The sequence below is a fragment of the Podarcis liolepis genome (genome assembly GCF_965112155.1).
Source record: "Podarcis liolepis genome assembly, chromosome: 5".
Classification (NCBI taxonomy): Eukaryota; Metazoa; Chordata; class Lepidosauria; order Squamata; family Lacertidae; genus Podarcis; species Podarcis liolepis.
The window spans coordinates 49,048,499-49,063,974 of NC_139556.1; the positions used below are offsets into that span (position 1 = coordinate 49,048,499).

Sequence of the window (15,476 nt, forward strand, 5' to 3'; positions counted from 1 at the left end):
TTTGGCTTTATGGTACCAAATAAGGAAAGATGCCTTGCAATCTAGCTCCCCTGCATTTGCTTTTCTTTTAGACTGCTTATCTATAATATATTTATTTTTTAATTTGGTCTCTGGCGATGTTCAGCCTTGCTATGCCATTAAGCAAGCTAATCTGCAAATCATTTGCATTTCTTCCCCTTAAATGCATTCATGCTTACAAGATTTTAAATGTCTTTTTTTCAAGTTTATCAGAGCAAAATCAACTGTACCAGAATCTATTTCATTTGTTTTTCACTTTTGCTTTGAATACCTATGCTTGAAGTGTTCAAAAGCTTGGATTACAGGTTTTGACCGCTAATTGTTTCAGTAAAAAAAATGTGTATTTCTATTTTGTTATCAAAAAATTATATTAGGTCTGTGATTTTACTTGAAGATGTTGGTTTACTATCCCTACTGAATGAGTCCCCAAAAGAGAATTGGTTGCCAGACAGTTATCAGGAATTTGCACTGGACAAGTTAACAAAAAATCATTTAAATAAAAAAGCTTGTCAGTACTCTTTACCTGTGAAGGTGCATCAGACAGCGGAGATCTTTTTGGTGACTTTTTCACCCTAAAAGTATCACTGGAAAGAAAATGGAAATTTTGAGTACGATGAGCTGTGGAAAACCAAGAGTGTAAGAACAGTGCAGAGCTAAATAAAATACCACCATGTAAAACTTTCCTGCTTCAGAAAGCTTAAGCATTCAAGCACCAAGGAGGAGCATGCCATGGCCCTCACCTTTGTGTCATGCACTTTTGGATTAGCCCACAGCATTGTGAGCCAAACATTGCTTCATAAAATGTTGAAATAATGGAAACAGGAGCCTTCAATTACAGCAGTAAGAATTCGTGATTTTCCAACAGAGCAATTCTGCAAAACCTGGGCCAACACTTACAATTTGATCAAATAGCAATGGATTAATTTGCATCAGCATCCTGTGCTAGCAAACATACAACTAGTTCTTTTCTTAAAAAACAAACAAAACAAAACTATCTATCACCCATTCTCTGTCTTCCTTAGTTTTGTCCCTAAATCAATCTGGCCAGAGTTCACTTTTATTCCCACTTAACAGATGAGGAAACTGAGGCTGTGAAATACTGAAGGCCATGCAATTTGGTCGTGACAAAGATGAGACAATATCAAGTCTATATTTTCCACCCTAAAAGAACTGTGTCACCTTACTCATCTTCCTTCAGCAGACACTACACACATAAGCTTATGAAGAGGATAGTCCTAGACAGAGCCTAATCTTTCAAGTGAAGACAGTGCTTAAGATTCAGGTTTTAAGGCCAGCTTTTGTAACAGGAAGAGAAAAGAAGGGAAATTAACCAGGTACTATAGAACGGTCATACATACATCACTGGCTGAGCAAAACTCAGCTATGTCCCACTTAGTGGCAAGCCAAGAGCTTACCTGGTTGTACATGACACACACTGAATAGCTGTGCATTATTTATAAAAACATATTTACTACACCTCTTCACTGTCATAGAAAGCAAACAAAAAAGAAAAAAACACCCATTGTTCTTCATCTTTAAAAAGTGTGAATGTGCAACAAATGCAAAAAGTGTGATTTGCCATGGCTCCATGGATCAAGGCAAGTCATTGTGGTGGATAAGTGCCAGAATCCAACCCCCTGCCTGATTTGCAAAGCTGTGACATGCCATTTGTGGCCTGCTAACTACACAAATAAAAAATTTAATAATTAAACTGGAAATATGAAACTGGGGGGGGGTTATTTAATCATGAGTTTATTTAACAGGAATAATTGTTTTGTTCAAGCTTATCCACAAACATGCAGCTTCCCTTTCATGTAACAAATGTGATGCAAACTGGTAAAACAGTTTAAAACAGTTTAATTGATTCTGAAGCTATGATGGCCAGCGATACCAAAGGAAACCCACAACCCACATTAGCAGAAATGAAATGAAATGAAATGAGGCATTCCTGTCCATAACAAGCACATTTAGGGTTAAAATTACTTACAACAGAGAACAAACAGACATCACATCTTCAACCATCCTAAGACAAGTAAGACAAAAGAGAGAGACAGACAGACAGAAGGAACTGACTGACACAAAGGAGACACTCCATTAATTGCATTTGTGGAAAATCACCACGGGTTGTTTCTGCTTCAGGAAACCCACACCTTGTCCTAAAACACTGGTAGCAAACCTTCCAAGGTCATAGATGAAATCAGGTGAACTAAAACACCCTGTTAAAATGCTTAAATCTGATCAATGAGACTTGCTGTTCTTGGATTATGCCCAACATCTTTATCCAGGGGTGGGGAGAGAATTAGAGAGAGAGAGTGTGTCTTTCCCCTCTAATCCAAATGCTTTCTTCTTCCATAAAAGCTACTTTTCAAAGCTGATGTCTATCCCTGCCACTTCAAACACTAGCAGTGGGTTACCTTCACGTGGTTCTGGGTGGCTTAGCTTAATTGCACGGGATGCATAAATGAGAAAGGGCACCGATAAGGCTTCAGGGAAAACAAATCATGGTACTTTGTTGCCATTGACATAGACAAGCTATACTTGTAGAAAGCTACGAAAGGGTGACAGTTGCAGTCACTTGTAACTTTCTTTTGAGCAGTGCATTCAGAGGGTGTGGGAGATGCCCATAGGCTGCTTTCTCCCCTCCGCTCAAGATTATCAGAAATGCTTTTCCTCATGCAGGAAGCAAGGAAGCTGGGATGAGAATTTTGAATTGGGGAAAAAATTGTGTGGGGAATTAAGCAGATACACCTCCACTGCTGCTCCACTTAGGATTGCCACTTCCTGTGGCTATTTCCCCTTTTAAAAAAAGAACCCATTAACAGGAAGTTGCACACAAATGAGAATTTACTTAACCCTGCATTTAAAATATATACACACACAACACACATCTACAAACGTCCTTATGAATCAGAGATAGAGAATCTGTGGGCCCTCCAGATGTTGCAGGATGGCACCTCTCATCATTGTTGACTAATGGCCAATGCTTCCTAAGGCTGGTGGAATCCTGCTACACCTAGAGGTTCTCATCCCTGTTCTAAATCTTCATAGGCCTTAGCTACTGTGGAATTTGAAATCTTGACAGCTCAACTTAAAAACACACACACAAAAAACCAACTACTGCATTTTTTGTGTGACAAAAGGTGTGAAAATACAGCTTTACTCTCCTCAGCACTTGTCAGCCTGAATGCCATCTCTTTTCAGCAAGATGATTTTGAAAGATGACACCACTCACATCAAAACATATGTCCCCTGAGATGCTTCCCTGCCATCAAACAGCTTCCTAAGACTGAGATCTAAAATGGGGCACTGTTTTTGAAGCTAGATCAGCCTAGATGCTTTAAATTTTGGATAAAGGCCACTGGATCAACTGTTTAAAATGTTTGAATATTTAAAGTAGAAAGATACACGTAATATGTCCTCAACAGCAATTGGTTGATCCCTTAACTTTTCTTTTCTTTTCTTTTAACAGTAAATGTAAATAGAGCATATTTCACTTTGCTACTTGTAAGGAAGGCAGCTGGTTATAACTAAAACTGCTGTGTTCAAGAATGATGGACAAAAATCAGTGAAATATGATATGCACGTATACTTTTATCTTGATTTAGCTACAGTTCTGGCATACTTGCAAATTGATGGTTTACCTATTTTAGTTAACAGCTTCCTGTCTTATTTTTCCTGTTTAAACTGGACAAAGATTGCAATGAATTCTTCAATATCTCTTATGAGACACAGCTTGCAAACTTCTCATTCACAAACATACATGACTTTGCAGAGTGATCAAGCAAGGTTTTGTTTGGCTGCAAATCCTCCTCAGTGCTGTTAGCAGGAGGCAAATCTTGGTGAAACTAACTAAAACACATAGGTTAACCCTTTGGAAATGTAAAATGTCACAAAACATAAGCTATTGTATATTTTGCATACTGTGTGTAAGAATAGAAGCTTAGTGTCACAGTGGGATTCTGTAAGCAACAAAAAATATTGATAGACCCATCTCCTCACAGAGGCAGTATGAGGTTAGCAATATCAAATCTCCTAGCTGTTAACACCAGTGAACTAGTCTGACATTTGGCTTTTATTTGGGAGTCAGGGATTACTTCCTGGTCCATTCTTGTCTACTGCTGTATGGCAGCTTCAATGGCTAGTCTCCCTGTAGTTCTCTCTTTTGGACAAAGCTGAACACTGTAATGTCAGCTAAATCCACACTCAAGATCCCTGAGGTCACCAATTCAAGACCCACTGTGGAACAATTGTTCAAGCCCCTCTCAGGAAATGTAATAGCTACAACATTCAAGGTGTGTGGAGCTATGGAAAAGAATTCAAAAGAAAGGTTGGGGTGTCCCAGAAAGGGTGCCATTTATCTTGCAAGACCCTGGAAACAGCAACCTTAAAGAAGCTGTAGTCTTGAGAAAACAATAGGTTGCTCTCAAAACTGTCTAACACTTCTAGTAGGATGCACAGCTGTCTCTATGGTGGACTCAAATGGGAAAATGAGCTAAGAATGGTCACATAGCATGGTCTGTTGCAGTAACCAACTATATGAAAGCTGATGAGGAATATAGGGAATCTGGTCACGGTCTGGGTAGGAGATTTCCCCAATGTACCCCATCTTAAGTTCCAAGATGGAAGAAAGGTGAAGCATAAATGAAGTAAGAGTTAAAGAAGGTCTCGCCCATAATCACACCTTGTATCTTGTAGAATAGCCTCGTACCATTAAAGAAATCTCATTCTTATCATGCTCTCCACTTTACCAAGCCCAAACATATACCATCCCAAAATATTACACAGGCTTTATTTTGACAACCAGAGAACGTTTTGTGCCTGAGGAGTTTCAGGGAATTCAAGGTACTTTTGAAATGCCATAATGTTTGATGCATAAGACGCTGCACACTCCATCATCTTCAAAAATCAAGGTTGCAGTCCTTTACACACTCAATCCCATTGAACTCAACAGGGCTTTCTGCCCATTCACATTAAACCATAGTTTAAACTAAACCATGGTTTAAAAATGTGATGTCCAAACTAGCTATTTCTCTTGCCAAACACACTATAATACAAATGTAATCACCAAAATGTTACCAACAGTTTCATATTTCATTACTAAAAGTAAAATCCCCATCTGAAACAATATCCTACAGTCTGAAGTGAAACCTCCAGGAAGCATTCCTTCAAACCACTAACCCAAGAGTAGCTCTACTTAAAGAATGGCATGAACTCGCAAAACAGAATAAACTCACTTCAATCGCATTTGTGGTTTCTTGGTTAAACGATACATCTCCACACAATATGTCAGCCACTAAAACAAGCAGAACTACTCTGGAGAGAGACCGTGTTTTGATTATGTGAACAGTTTCCTTCAAGTTCAGTTCTGCATAAATTTTATCCACATGATTTAAGGCTTTACAGATTAGCCCTTAATCCTGAGAACAGCTCTTATTATTCCACTGAATTGATAAGCTGTATCACATACCACTGCCACATGCAATCTGGAAGAAAAGTATATGTATTTTATGAAAAATTATTTGAAGGTCTTTGCTGAGCATGATGGGATTCTGGAAGAAAACTGTCTGAAAGGTATTGAAATTATCTCAGCTTTAACTGCAGGTCTGAGTACCCATCATTCATTTAAATGGAAGCAATTTCTGCCAGACACCTTAAATCTCATTGGACGCAGACATAGTTAAGGAGACAACCGTTCTCTGAAGTGGAACACCTTACACATTTGGCAAAATTAAAGCCTCATTTCTACATGCTGTGCAATGAACAGGGGTTGAGTTGCCAAGCCTTATCAAAGCCAATAGAGGAAGACCATAAAACAAAAGAGAATAAAATTGTAATGCTTCCAACACCAAAGATTGCTAGAGAAGGAAGCGCTGAAGTAGCAATGAAAATAGTTCATCACTAGTTTTGTTCTCTTGTAATATACTCACAACACAACATGCTGCATAAATGTAAATAAAGTCATACCTTGGAAGTCGAACGGAATCTGTTCCAGAAGTCCGTTCGACTTCCAAAACACTTGGAAACCAAAGCACAGCTTCTGATTGGTTGTAGGAAGCTCCTGTCAGACGTTCGGCTTCCAAAAGAACGTTCAAAAACCAGAACACACACTTCCGGGTTTTGACCGTTCAGGAGCCAATTTGTTTGGGAGCCAAGGGATTTGGGATCCAAGGTACGACTGTATAAGAAAGTGTAGAAGCACTGTCATTTTGGCGGGTGGGATCTTATACTGCATATTAATTTTTCTACATTCTGACTTACGTCTTGAGTGGGGTCTTCTTCTTTTTTGCTGGTTTATTTAAGCTGTCCCCTTCCGTTCCATTGATCTCACTGGCATTAGCTGGTATCTCAAAGGAGGCTGGAGACTTTGTGGGAGAGCTAGCTACCTTCAAGGAAGGCTTGAAAGGGTCAATAGTGTCCTCACACACATCTGGATTGAAACTGTACGCCGCTGTTGTTTGCTGAGGCAATTTAGGAGAGTCTTGAATTTTGCAAGTGGAAGAAAACGGGTTGAAGTTGGGATCATCCCATTTGTCGATATCAAAAGTATAAGAGCCTTTGGGAACAGGAATCTCATTTGGATCCACAGGGGCCTTGGTTGGGGTGGTGGGGGCATTGTCAAGTTTCTCCCCAGTCTTTTTAGTCTTTGGCCTCCTCAGTGGCATTTTGGCACCAGGCTTTTTGCCCACTTTTTTGGGCAGAGGCGAGCCTTCGTGTTGCTCTTCGCCGCTGCCTTTTTCCTCAGAATAATCGAATTCCAGCCTCACAGATAAGCCTTTCACTGGAGGATCTTCCTGTCCCCCAGTGTCTGATGGGGTCACCTCCACAGCTTCCGGTGCCGTCGTAAGAGGTGGAGGTTTCTTGCTAGCAGGAGGAGAGTCCTGTATTTTGCTGTCTCCAGCACCAAATGTGCTAATCTCATCAACGTTAGTTGGGTCAAACGGACAAGCTGCTGCCTGGGCCTCAGAGGGCTCCTCTTTTTCAGCAGCAGTTTGGACAGGCTCTGGGCACTCAAGTTCTGTCGGCCCCAACCTCTCCTCAGACACTTTTTCTTCACTTGAGGCAACGGAATCTTGGTTGATGTCAGATGATTCTGGCTCTTTCACCGGTGGGACATCTGGAGGTTTTTTGGCCAACGGTTTTTTCTTTAAGGAAGCTGGCCTAGGCTTCTTTGTGCGCTTAAGAGTACTGGAAGCACTGCTTGAACCGGTACAAAACGTATCTGTTGCTGAACCTGCTGCCTCGCTATTGCCAAGAAAAGATGATCCATCAAAATCACCAGCTTGCAAGCTAAGGGACCGAGACAAAGTCGACCTGGAAATTGGAACGGAGTCTGTGGATTTTCTTCGAACATGTGACTTGGTGTCACAACTTCTTGTGTCCAGAGAGCTGAAGTCAGCAGTTTGCAAAGAATCTGCAACCTCGATACTATCAAAGTCTAAGTTGTAAGTCCCGCTACTAGCGATGGGCTTGTCCTCATCAAAAACAGTAGAAAATGAGTGGGGAGGAGGATGGAATGGGCTTTCTTCGACCGATTCGCTATGTGAAACATCAGCTACTGAGACTGTATCCGAACAAAACCCTAGGGGGGAAAAGGAGAAAGTGATCCGTCAGGAAGGTCTAACTTCAAATAGCTATTGGGTGGGTACACTATTATCTCTACACAATCATATATTGTAGCTGCACCTCCATGGGCAGAAACAATTACATTTCTACTTCCATTCTACCACCAAGCAGAAAATAGGACATAAAGAACAAATTGCTAATGGTGATTACTAGCTGTCAGCATTTGAACACCCAGAGGATAAGATGCCCAAGTTTTCCCTTCAACACTCTGGCAATTATTTTACTCTGCATGGGGTCCAATGAAGCCCATTGGACCCCATGCAGGGCAAAGCCAGAAGAGTATTAACAACTTATTTCAATATTCCAGTAAGGAATTGTGGTTATGTGAATATAGCTGCAGATTAAACTTTTGGTTTCATTTATTTACATGGAAAAGATGACAAAACTTAAAGAAATTTGAGGGTTAATCATAGGGTCTAAATTCAACCGAAAGAAGAGAAAAGGACAGATGGAAGTTTTAGCCAGGGCACAGTTTGTGGGCAGACGAAGCAGCAGCAGCCTTGCTAAAGCTCAGCAGGTCTAGGGCAAGACCTAAGCTAAGGGGTCAATGCCACTTTAGAGTTCCACGATGGATAAGAGGTGGCATATAAATGTACTAAATAAATTAAGTAAAACGCATGCAGTTGCCTGCCTGCTAAAATGGTTTGCTGCCACTTTTATTCATTCACAATTATTGGCAACTTAACACATGTTTAATATCTTAAACACCGCTTTTCTGAAAGTTAGGCTACAAATGGTGGAAGCCTCCATTTGAGCCAAGACAAGCTTGAATTGGGGCCTGATTCAAATTGGGGCCATTTTATATGAAAGATACCGTGTATTTGGAAACACACCCATCCTGCCCCTTTTGAAAACCTGCTCAATCATTAAAAACATTATTTGACAAAACAGCCATTATTGTAATATGAAAGATGAGTATTAAACACTAGTCATTTTCTTGCCCAGACTTGCTACTTAATTAAGTCTTCCCCCTTCAAAATTATTTCCAAAAGTGTGATCATCAAAGAAAAAAAATGAAAAAACCAGTGATTAGATTAGTAGAGTATCTCATTCCTTCCCCACTGTGTGAAGTATATTTAAGAACCACAAAGCTGAATTATGGGATGGATGAGACCTATGTGGAATCAGTGTATATATTTTAAGAATTATCGGGTTCAGAGTCATATTGCACAGCTTTTGCATACTTTATACATCATGTTCATAAGAACTAAAGGCCAACAGAATGTCAGGAAGGAGGCCTAGGCCTCCCTCTGATAAATAAATGAGGATCTAGCCTATTTTTTAAAAAAGAATGTTTTAAATCATTTCCACGGGATGCTTAGGGAAAAACAAGCCTTAAGTCTTGCATTTTACTCCTGCATTGTGGGTATATACTAAGATCATAATCAGAGAATTTAGCAGGAAGATAAACACAAAAAGATCTCACAGGGCTGAAACTGATGGAAGGGCACAGATCATAGTTATCGGTCCAGACAATGTGGCACTGCTGTACACATGATAGCATATGTGAGAGGGACAGGAACTCTGGAATTTTGCTCAAAAAAGATGCCAAACTGTGCACTCAGGAAAATGTGCCAAACTACACATGAAGCCCATGACCATGTTCTCCCATGCATTTTTGTGTGTGTGTAACACACATTTGTACATTCCAAAATACAGAAGCAGTTGTTGTAAGTTCACATTATTCTGCACACAAAAAGAATCCAAGTTTCCCATCAAACCCATCATTAATAGGGTTGATGTGGCTTGATGCAAGGGTGATTTTCCCACTCTGAGGGTTGTGTTTGGCTCTGCTCTTGTTGTGTGCTTTTTAATTAGAGTTACTCTTGCCAGCTGAGCTGCTGTTCATTTTTCACACGATGAGCTCATTTTTGGACACTGATCCAGCTCCTGTTAAGGAGACCCCAACAGATCCATGTAGCTGCTCTGTTTTAATTTAAATGTACACAATGCAATGCAGCTCAACTTTGAGCCTATCCACAGTAAGTCTACAGACCTTGGCCCCAAGTAAGCATGCATGGGATTGTAATCATGTAGCATGATCCTAGACACACTTACTCCTTCTGTAATTCCTTCTGTGTTCAATAGAACCTACTCAAACAGCGAGGCCTTGGGCTACTATCCTATGTTGCTATCTCTCTGGGAGTACATTTACTGAATTTAATAGGACTTATTTCTAGGGAGATATGCATAGAATTGTGTTATCAGTAAAGCAACTCAATTTGAATGATTTAAATCAGGTACCTTGACTGATAAGGAGTGTGCTAAACATATATTAAATGGTATCAGCAGTCACAACACCTGTGCCAACCTCTCAGCTGCTACAGTGCTGCTGCTTTCTAGGATTGGAATAGGGTGGGGTGGCAGCAAGGGCAGGAGAAGGCCAGGTTATAGCAATGAACACCTGTGCCCAGTGCCTTCCTGGTGCTCCTCTCCCTTTGCTGGCCCCCTGCCCCACCACAGTCTGGGCGAGTGGGAAGGTGGACAGTGGCAACGACCAACCTTCTGTGCAACTACCTCTTTCCACATGTTTGCTGATGCACTCAAAATAACTTTTTAAGGCAGGACTTCCCCTTGTAGAAGCCTTGATGCTTTTCTTCAGCAAGACTTGTTTTTTGATACTTGATCAAATAACCTTTAACAATGCTCTTCACCAGTTTACCGATAAAGGATGTTAGGCTAACTGAACTGTACTTTCCTGGATCCCCTTTTAAAAATCAATGTTATATTGGCTACCCCGAAATGAAGACCAGTTTTAAGCTACATATTTTTGTTAGAACATAAGCAATTTAACATTTAATTCTTTAACATTCCTGGGTGGGTGTTTTCTTTCTTTCTGCATTATTTATTCAGCTGAGGCAGGGGTGCAAGCCCCAAGTCCTGAATCGCTAAATGTCTTTTTAGCCTCGCTCCCTTTCTGAAATCCATTTGTTGTGGCTCATACATTTATAATTTATCTTCTCATGGCCAGAAATGTTAGGAGGAACCTTTACTGAGGATAATGAGTGAATTAATGTGTAATGGTATTTCCGGACAGCAGCTTATCAGCCTGGATAGCTCAGTTGGTTAGAGAGTGGTGTTGACAAAGCCAAGGTTGCAATTTTGATCCCTGTATGGGACAGCTGCATATTCCTGCACTGGACTAGATGATCCTCAGGGCCCCTTCCAACTCTACAACTCTATGATTCTGTGATTAAGCCATAGTTTAACATAAGTGTTGTCCTTGGCTTACGACTTATGGCTGGTTTGGAGGAAACAAGCCCTGATCCTGGGCTCCCACAGGGCAAGCCAGACTGTGGCTTGTTTCCTCCCTTACACAGCACAGTCAGCAGAGTGAGAGGAGCGAATCACGTATATGCATTAAATCATAATTTTTGTTAAACTATGGATTAACCTAATGCAGGAGTGAGTGACAATTTTTGGCATGGCAATCCAGATCCTTTTCACTCCTCCGTGGGCCAAGTTTGATGGTGGGGGGGGGAACTATACTCCAGACAATCACCCAATGTCCTTATGATGTCAAATGGTTGACAGGTAAGCTGTGCTGCCCCACCTGTCCAAGTCCCTTGCTCAGTGCTTTCCAACTGCCTGACAACCAGCTTAGAGAGCACCAAATTTGGCCCAAACCAGCTGAGCGGCTCCCCATTCCTGCCAGATGAAACAGGCAAAAATGTGCCTTCTCAAACCATTCCCCCACACTCACAACAGGCTACTCAAATTATTACTAAAAAATGAAGATACAAATCGCCCAATTCTATGTCATCTACTAGCCTATTCCAGAGTCATTCACGGTGTTTGTAACTACAGCTTTAGGAGTGCATGCAAGGCTTAGAAAATGTGGGCTTTTGTTAACTATAGCATTATGACACCACCGTAATAACCCTGTGACATGTATTAATGTAAAGAGGAAAATCTGGCAGAAGGGCTATTGCAGAGAGACTTGAATGATCAAACAATGCAGCTTTGTGGCTATAGAAAGCTTCTTTACACCCTAGCCTTTTGACACCAGAATTGAGTCAGAAATGAAAGGAATGTTGCCCTTTAACTTCAAAGCAGACTCAACAAAGGCATTTTGCTGCTCATGACATTTAATTGCAGAGGCTGGAGTTTTGCTGTTGCATTAAGGAACATATACATCTTACACATAGAGTCTGGCAAAGACCATACTAGACTTTGGGAACCGAGATGGTCCCCAAGGCAAAAATATGAGTTCGTCAAATGCTGAAAGTACAATTTATATTTCTCACTTTCATGCTAACTTTTGTGGTGCCTTTTTCCATCAAGAGCTTTGCAACAGAGCAGCCTTCAAAGTGTGGCTCCAAGTGGGCATGCATGAGATTAAGAGTCTTATGCTGCGCAATTTAACCTATTTACCAGTAATAGGAGATCCTCCAAAAGGACCACAGGTAAAGGTAAAAAATAGGAGTGTTATAAAACATAACTGTAGCATAACTGTAAGTCCAGGCTACTTCCTTTATCTCAGGAGAATTTTCAAAGTATACAACTATGAATATAGCACAGTGCATTATAGTAACTACAGGCAGAGGCACTTTCCCCTCAGGGTGGGCAGGTGGAATGAGAGGAGAGGGGGACTGAAGAAAAAGAGACAGAGGGGAAGCAAAAAAGGATGTGAAGAATCAGGGAGTTTAGAATGAATTACAGTTTAGTTCTGTAATTAAAGACTGCACTCCAAATCCTATTTAGCATATGTGATCTTCCTTCCTCATTTACATTTCTCTGGCAAATGGGGGAAATTAACTTCTTTTTTGTTCAGATAACAATAAATACAAAGCTACGTGAAACAGGAAAAAGACAAATGAAAAGCAGGGGGTAGTATGTACATCCTGCTGGAAAATCCCAATAGTAAAAGGCCTCTTCACACTTTGTGTGTTTGCATGTCTTTCTTGTAGTAATCATATAAAATGTGAACAAATGATGCTGATCCTTAAAAAGCCTGTGCACACACATCAAGGAGATGTGACCAAGTCATGTACAGCTGCCTGCTTTGACTAGTTTATCCTGACTTCCTTGAGCTTTATGGGGAAAACTAAGGATATCTGACTAAGACCATTAGCCTTCTCCCATATCCCAAGCAACTGAGATGGGCACAGACATTCAGCGCTACCTTCTTGAGTGGCTTCTACTGATATCAGAGGTTTGCTGCTGGAATAGAGAGCTCAACAGTGAGCCCACAATTTCTGGCGCCTTATCTTTACAGCCACAGCTTGGTGGTTCTAAGCAGGAGATACTAAAATTACTGTCCTAAGACTTCACAAGTTGGTATAAGCTTGTACAACACACAAAATACTAGTAGTGTAGTCTGCGTATGCTGTGCTGCAAGAAAATATGCAGGGACTGACTCCTTAGCCTCTATTCTGTATATCTACTAAACAAGCCAAGTAGTGAGTAGGTGGGGTCCTATGGTGGATTAAAATAGTATAATAGCTTAGAGACCATATAGTCAGTGTGGCACAAAAGGGATGGGAGGAGAACTCCAGTTCAACAGAAAAACCAGCAGCTGGCTTCATAGTGTTACCCTCAGGGGTGCAGCATGAACTCAGGTTTCTTTTAGAAGGGGTTCACAGAAGGTTTGTGCCAAATTTGTGATATATGATTTATTTAAACATATATACAGGCTGAGCAAAAGATGTGGAGGGTTATACCATTAACACTCCAACAGATCCAGCAGAGGGAGCTATGCCCCGGTGACCAAAATACTCTGAGAAGCCCATCCCATGCATTGTATAATTGTTACCTGTGTCTTCGGATAGAAGCTGAGGTCTTACTTCCTGTTCCTCTATGTCAAACACTGCAACTTCCGGTGGTGGTTGTGGTAGCACGGGTGCAGCCTTCACGGGAGTTGTAGATTCTGGTGTCTCAAAGGCTTCTTCAGAGTCTGAACTCCTGGACACAAAGAAACAAATACAGGTGTAAAAAAAGAAAAGGGGGGGAAAGGGACATACAGGCTACTTCTTCAAAATCACCTGCACAAAACAGAACACAACAAACGATACTTGGAAAACGCAGAGAGCTCTATTTGAGGCCAGAATACCTCTGCATTTCTCAGAGATATTGAGCTTCCTTTTGCAGCATGATTTCTGGAAAAGAATATCATGTTTCCAGGTTCACCCTGAAGAAATACTGACATGAAAGATGTCAAGGCGTCACAAAAGCAAACATGCACACAGGATAAAGAAAATACTGCCTGGAAAAGCCTGCCTTTTCAACATAAAGGAGGCTTCAGCCCAGGCAAACTAAAACAATGCCAATGGGACCTTTCAATGAGATGTTGGAATTTTCCTTGGCACAAGCGCAAGCAAACCTAATAAGGAAATACCCTTAAGAGAGTTGCATAAAGCTCTTTTAAATCCCGGTTCAATCTACCTTGATATGCAGCAGAGTGTGAGTTCCTACAAAACAAGAGAACACAGGCTTTGAGTAACATTGGGTGCTGCCTAGCCTTTCACATGGGGGGGGGGGAGGCACCATTTAGGGAGATGGAGAATTCCCATTTTTCACACTAGCCTCCTTACTTCATACCACAAATGCTATCTTTATTTCCAGCTCACTCGCAAGTTGTGTACTATCAATAGCTATTCAGGCAAATTAAACAAATTCCTTTCCTTAAACTGGGAGAGAGGGGCCTGATTGCACTTCCCTGGTGATACTGTAGCTAGAATCACAACAAATGTTATTAATGCATGCTGCTCTTCTATAATTAAACTTAAAATATTTTCAAAAGCAGATTGATGGATCTTCCTGAATCTTGTTTCCCCTCCACCAACCCTCCTCCTGCCAAAACATCTGTGCCCATTTCACTATCTGAAATGATACCCCATCTCCCTTCAGAATTCTTTCATTCAAGGTCTTATTTTTAATCTATATACCCTGCTATACAGTTTATCCAGATCACACTTCCACCAAACACATTGTCCCAAACTTAGACTGTATACACACCATATGTTTAAAGCACCCCCCCCCCAAAAAAGAACCCTGGGAATTGTTGTTTACCCCTCAAAGAACTACAACTCCCAGAAACCCTAACAAACTACAGTTCCCAGGATTCTTTGGAGGAAAAATGTACTTTGAGTGTACAGGAGGTAGGCAGCCTAATAATAATTAGTAACAATAATCCAGAAGGAATATGATGACAGCAAACAAGTGAAACACGAGGATGCAAAGTGGAGCCAACGTTATCATATGCGAGGCAGAACAGAAACATTGATATAATAAAGATGTGATGGATTAATGAGGATGGTGAAATACAAAGGCCTACAATAACAAAATTTAAATAAGCAGACAATCAACTGAGGATGTAGTCTTTCTAGAATTAAAGCTGAATGGATATTGTTTCCTTTAATGAACTGGAATGGGATGGGAAACACTGGAATACAAATATATATAAAAGGAGATTATATATATGTATGGATATTTTTAAAAAATCCAAACAATGTAGCACACTATTGCCTTGAAAACTGCTTAGGCAAGCATTTCAGCTAGTCAAATGGCAGCTTTTCCTTCTGGCCTTTGATAAAATGAATTTAATGGTGTGACAGTTTCCTGAAAGACAGGACTAGGGCTGACTTGCCTATTTCCAGGGATTCGCTGCATGGCTTGGAGACTGTAGTCTCCGCTGCTTCTCACAGCTGTCCACATCCAACGCGTCCACTGCATGGGGGACAAAATTTGCCATGAGGTGAAAGCCATTTCCTCCTGAGGAAGCAGTCTAGAAGCCGTCCAGATAGATGCACAGTAGAGAAGATGAAGGTCTTCCCTGACTTCGCCAGACTCAAAAGGAAAGCGCGCAGATCCTTGCAAAGCAACAAATTGCTAGA

General features: G+C 40.9%; 1 protein-coding gene across 40 annotated transcripts in view; it reads right to left on the reverse strand.

The window, feature by feature from the left end:
• The window catches only part of TACC2 (transforming acidic coiled-coil containing protein 2), a 172,682-nt gene that overhangs the window by 34,639 nt on the left and 122,567 nt on the right, over positions 1 to 15,476 (reverse strand). For all 40 annotated transcript variants that reach the window (XM_083506055.1, XM_083506087.1, XM_083506052.1 and 37 more), the window contains 3 exons: positions 13,397 to 13,545; positions 6,277 to 7,597; positions 542 to 602 (listed from right to left, as the gene is read on the reverse strand). In XM_083506055.1, coding sequence (XP_083362181.1) covers positions 542 to 602; positions 6,277 to 7,597; positions 13,397 to 13,545 — 1,531 coding nt within the window. The remainder of the gene's footprint in view (positions 1 to 541; positions 603 to 6,276; positions 7,598 to 13,396; positions 13,546 to 15,476) is intronic.